The 6,000-nt window shown below is 40.9% G+C and overlaps 1 protein-coding gene across 5 annotated transcripts in view; it reads left to right on the top strand.

Annotated features, from left to right (window-relative positions):
- The window catches only part of EYA3 (EYA transcriptional coactivator and phosphatase 3), a 137,601-nt gene that overhangs the window by 71,239 nt on the left and 60,362 nt on the right, over positions 1 to 6,000 (top strand). For all 5 annotated transcript variants that reach the window (XM_006014817.3, XM_006014819.3, XM_006014820.3 and 2 more), the window contains 2 exons: positions 2,057 to 2,100; positions 3,315 to 3,394. In XM_006014817.3, coding sequence (XP_006014879.1) covers positions 2,057 to 2,100; positions 3,315 to 3,394 — 124 coding nt within the window. The remainder of the gene's footprint in view (positions 1 to 2,056; positions 2,101 to 3,314; positions 3,395 to 6,000) is intronic.

Genomic DNA, 6,000 nt, shown 5'->3' on the forward strand with positions numbered 1-6,000 from the left:
GACAGCTAACAGTACCAGCATAATACATAGGCCTTGCATACATTTCAGGGTTACTGTTACTTTAACAATGGTGGCAAATTTCTAGTGGCAGAATCCCGTGACACAGATGCAGTATATACCAGCAGAAAGAGTTTTTCTGTTGTCAGAAATACATCAGTTGCATGAATGCAGAAATACCTTTTACCAGCAGAGCTGTGGGGTTTTTTTGGTATAGCTACATCTACAAGGCATGGTGTTTTCTCATCCTTAGTCCATTTAGCTATATTGGCCGAACTTTGTATTGTAGACAGAGCCTTAGTATTCTGTTATTTGGGACGATCTTTGAATGAAGTGTGTGTTTGTTACAAAACTAGGTTCAGGTACTGATAAAGAGTATAATGTCTGTTAATATTACCCCTAATATATCAAAGAAGTTGTATTGATGATGATGATGGAGTGAATGTCGCCACACTTATATGTTGGAAGCATAAAGGCCAGAAAGCCAGCAACAGGTAGAATGGCCAATGTCAATAAAGACCTTGAACACCTGAAGGATGTGCCATAAGGGCATTTGTAGATAATGTGGTTGGCTGTCTGAGTTTGAGCTCCACAGCTACAGCCAGCATTGTTGGAGAGGTCCCAAGAGGGCATGCTTGCCTTAAACCATCCAGCACCTGTTCTGAGATGTTAATGAACTTGTATTCATGTGTGCTAAAGTACCTTTGTTGTAAACTGTCTTTTCTTAAAAAATGAAATGTCATTTCATGTACTATTTACGTATCTGACTACTGTGCACAGTATTCTAAATTAAGCCACTACCAACTGTAGGCAGGTGTTGGGAGAGAACCATTCTTAGCACCAGGAGAACAAAGCAGAGCTCTAGAAGCAGCTTCAACTTAAGTTCTTTAAGTAATGCCTTATTAGCAGGGATCCTGGTTTTCCTTGATTAAAAAACCCACAAATTCTATGATAAAAAATCGCAAATTCTCTGATTAAAACCCCCCAAATCCCTCTCTCTCTAGAGAGAGAGAGAGATCAATTGAACACAATGCTTTATTGACATATTTACCATTTCAAAGCTATTTGGAAGCCTACCATTGCCTAAATCACTATAATAAAACAAATTTTATGTACCTATACATTTTGGTTTTTTTTATCATGGAAAATCAGAGCTCCCCCTGCCCCCTTTGCTCACCAGGACAGAAGTCCAGGCCCCTTACCTCTGGCCCCTTGGCCCTGCTACTTCCCCTTGCCACCCACCCACAGCCTCCCCCACCAGTCCTGCCAGAGGGGGGACCCAGCAGCAATAGCCAAACCCCTGCTGCCATCCACAGGAGGTTGCTGTGGCCCGAGAGAGGAGTCCAGCTCCCCCTCCCCTACAGGCGGCATGGCCAGAATGGAACCCGTAGCAGGGTGGGTGCAGGTTGGCCACTGTGGGTTTGGGCAGGGGGGCAACTCCCTGCTGCCATGCATACTCCAGGGGGATCCTGGGGGGGCACATGGCCCCCAGATCTGTGCATGGGGCAGGGGCTCCCTGCCCTGCTGCCCTCCCCTGGAACTTCCACGGCCCAGTGGGCGAGACCCACTTTAATTAGAGCGACTACAAGAGCTGCTGTAATTAAAATGCTGTCCCCACACTGAAAAATGGTGGTGGGGGCACTTTAACTAAAGCTCATTCAATGAGCTTTAGTTAAAGCTCCCCCTCCGCCATTTTTCATGGTGGGGACGCTGATGCACTTGACGGTGGAGTCTGCTGAAGCATGCTAATTACCATGCTGTAATTAAAGAGCATTTGAGCAGCCTCGCTGCACATCTGTAGGCACCTGGCAGTCCTTTTCCTGCTTTACCTGTGACATTGTGGGTGCTTTTGGTGTAACTTTAGACAGTACGTCTTGTAGTTGATTGTGTAGTTTTAGAAATAGATGAGACAAGGAATTATACAAGATAGTTTAGATGGGGATGATCCTGCATGGAGTAGGGTGTTGAACTAGATGACCTCCTGAGGTCCCCTTCAGGCCTATTTTTCTATGAATTATGGATAAATTAAAAGTATCTTTGAACATTTTTATCTTTTCAGGTGAAAAAAGTAAAGATGCAGGAATCTGGAGAGCAAAGTTTAAGGTATGTAATACAGAATTTGATTTCTGTATAGAACGACTGTCTGTTTCCTGTTTTTATTGTTGGTTTCAACTGAGAAAATATGTTACTACGAGAAACATATACAAGACCAGGTTGCTTATCTTTCTTTTGGTAATTAATGTACCATTATTTTCAGACAAATCTATTTTAAACAAAAATATCTCCTTTAGAAACTAAGTTTCTATTTTTTTAAATAGAAACGCGAAATGTTGCTGAAAACTTTGAGAATGGGTGCATAAAATTCAAACTGTGTCCACTTATTTTGTTTATAATATTTAATTCTAGTGATTAGTTTAATATGCTTCATGGAGCAGTCCTGGGGTAAAACGATTCACATGTAGCACACAAACATTCATACAAAACTTACAAGGCATTTGAACTGAGAGTATTAACAAGATTCTCTAGAGTATTTTGGAATATTACATATTACTCAGATGATAGGATCATAATATAAAATAAATGTATTGTACAGTTTTTGTTGAGTAGCTGTTTTCAAATACGTGTCTTTGGTTTGAATTACATTTAATCCTTACTACATTTACAGAGAAGCATAACTTTGGAGGCTTTTCTGGAAGGTATTTCATAAAGAAAAATTATTGAAATCTTGAAAACTAACTAGATGAAATTTTATGTTCTGTCTTAAATCATTATGTTAATTAAATATACTATCTTTAAATATTCATATATTTGAACTATATTAAATGTAATGTAGTATTCCAGTGGAAAAGTTAGTCTTTGTCTCCTTGGTTTAATAATTTTTAAGAACTGATAAACTCTTAATAGAGTAGCATTATGAAACTATTAATGAAATAGTGTTATGTCTTTTCTAAAGATCCAGTTAAATACAGAAAGATAAATTGTGTCCCTTTGATTCTTCATATTTGCATATTACAATGCAGTTTATATTAGGCTTTTCTGTTTTATGACAAGTGTCTTATTTTGAGAGTAAGACCAATTAGTGAACTAACCAATTTTTAAAGTTGTGAGAAGTTGATGTTTGTATAAAAACCCTCAAGGACTGACTCCAAAATCCATATGTTGGTATATGCGAAACAGAGGAGGATGCAGAGGTAGTTTCCATGAGCACCTAGTGTGCCTTTGTTCACTAAGATGAAAAGTAATTGATTGAAATTTCTGGTGATATAAATGCAAAGTTTACTAATATTGTTGGTTTACATGCATGTTCTTCCTTTCAGTCAGGTGAGCAATACAGAAGTCAGTGATCAGAAATCTGAATCTTCAAGCCTTGATCCCAACCTTCCCATGTCAAGTGACAGTAAGTGTTGTCCTTTGTTGTGACCTGATCATTCCCTTCTTTGTGTTTCTCCCTGTGTTTCCACTGCAGCAAATACAAGCTTCTTGTTTTGCCCTTCGTATTCTTTCATTGTTTTTCCCTACTTTTCCTTTCAAATCTAAAAATGTATTGTAAGAACAAACCCTAAGTTTAGTCCACATACCCCATCATGAAAAGTCACCATCAGAATTTACAAAGCTGGCACCACAGTCTCTTAAGTTCCTATTAAAAACCCTATTGTTTATGTGATGCCTATGAGACATACTCTGGTTTTGGTTAGGCTGGTGCCTAATTGTGGCTACCAATACAAACTCATTTTTATAATTACCTCATTTTCTCATACCACACACTCTCAAATAAGACAGGCACCTTATTTTGGGAAGGCAGAATGAAGTTAAAAAAGATTCTTCCAGAGTTATTGCTGAAAGCTGATCATAGGGAGCAGTTCACTTGCCTTCAGCCTGCTCACTGGTTGTTTCAGGCAGAAACTAGTTTCAACCCTTTCAAAGCCGCTGCCAAATGGGCAGCAGTTTTTGGCTGCTGTTCAGCCAAAAGCTTTTGTGCATTTGGCAGCTCTGAGAGGATTGAAAACGGGACTCTGCCCCTGCTAAATGCTAGCTGGAGAAGAGAGAGAGAAGCAGAACCCTTGGTGGCCATTACAGCTTCTCCATGCTTCTATTCTAGTGCAGAAATCAGGTTCTCTGCTTATGACACACATCCCTGTTTTGGAAGGCTAATTTTTTGGAAAAGGTGCATGTGGTATGCAAGTAAGTACAGTATAGTGTCTTTCCCACTTTTCTCAAATTGTTCATTTATTTTCTGTTGCATATTGTTTAAATCCTGTGTTTTAATTCCTCTATGGAGGGAACTGCGTTATTCAGTAATGACCTATCTTACATGAACAAGAAACTTGTCTTCATTAAGTTGTCATTACTGCTGTACAAACTGTATGAGTTATATTATAATACACGTTGCAAGAGCACAGTTAGTCTGAGGCCTTCCAAAAGCTTTACAGAATAAGAGTGTTTTAGAATTCCCTGTGAGAAGGAAAGTATTGCACCTATTCTACAAATTTGGGAAACTGAAACCTAGAATAAACAACTTTCAGATTAGGGGCAGAGATTGTCTGGAGGATGCACTCCACTGCCCATATGTGAGGGGATGGTAGTACTTAATGTTTTTAACGTACAGGTGGCACTGCGTTTCAGCCCTATACACTGAGGGCTTCAGGACAGGAAAGGTGACAGATTTTTGTAGAGTTTATTCTTAAATTCTTTCAGGGTGGATACATTTCTAAAACCTGTGTTCCCCATTGTTGTCTTTACTTGCAGCTTGCAAAATAGATATTCAGCAGTTTGCTGTAGCTGGCCCTGCTATTCTGAAGCAAGGCAGAGAGTATTAGCAAGGGGGCATCTTGTAGACCAGTGGTTCTCAACCGTTTTAGACTCAAGGCACCCCTCGGAAAATGCCAGCTCTTAGTTTTCACTCCTTTTTTTTTGACTATGGAACAATATTAGAGCAATTCTTCTGTTGTGAAGAACTCAGAAAGACCACAGCAGGTCAAAGTTGTTAACACTATGGATTCCTGTTTGAAAACTCTGGGTTTCATTTTTTGCACATCTCACAGTGCTAGAATTGCATGGCACCCTGCAGCACCCTTGAAAAGATGTCAAGGCACGCAAGGATGTCATGACACCCTGGTTGAAAATCATGTTTATAGACTAACTCATTCAGAGTGGCATCTCTGAGTCTATAAGGTTAGTCGATATCAGTGATTCTCAACTTTTTTAGATGTAAGGCACCTCTCCCATAACTTGTGCAAACTGAACAGAATCCCATAAAAAAAAGTGAATGTAATTATTATGCAGGACAGTGAAGGTGGGGGAAGGAGCAGTTGGGCAGGGATGAACTTTTGCTTACTTCCTTGCAGAGGTGTCCAACAGTGGAGGTGGGGAGTGCCAGGCAGGGAGGAGCCTGTGCTTATCTTCTTATCCCCCTCAAACCTGGCTTATCTTCTGACACCTCCAGGCACTCTGGTTGAGAATCCTTGGTCTGTATCATAATCTGTAAGATGTCACCCTGCCCTGCCTTCTGCCTAACTTCAGACTAACATTGTGAACTACCTCTCTTTGTATTTAACTTTCTATTTTAAACCCTTTCTTTCTGCAAGTTCATTCATAGCGTCTGATAAAGTAGGCTGCCTATCGCAGCTCATGCCTCTCTGAAACAGTCTCTGAGACAGTAACTCTCAACAGGAGTGGTGCAAGACCCTTCCAGGGTGCTGCACTGCAGCTGCCAGGTGGAACTGCGCCAGGCACCTCGGTTTTGAGGAGATGCTTTGCAGGGCTGGACCAGGGAGTGACTGATGTAGGAGGGAGCACCCTGCTGCAGCCCAGCCTGACAGGAGTTCCTGCTGGCTTAACTATGGAGGGTGAGGGGAATACAAACCAAGTGGGACTGGACGAGAAGTGACTGTGTGCAAGCAGAGCTTCCTGTGTTTCCAGAAAGTGCATATGGGGACAGATCGAGAAGTGGTTGAGACAGGAGGAGTGCAGGTAAAACCAGCGTAGGCATATTCACCCTTTCCT

Source organism: Alligator sinensis, unplaced genomic scaffold (assembly GCF_000455745.1).
Source record: "Alligator sinensis unplaced genomic scaffold, ASM45574v1 scaffold264_1, whole genome shotgun sequence".
Lineage (NCBI taxonomy): Eukaryota > Metazoa > Chordata > Crocodylia > Alligatoridae > Alligator > Alligator sinensis.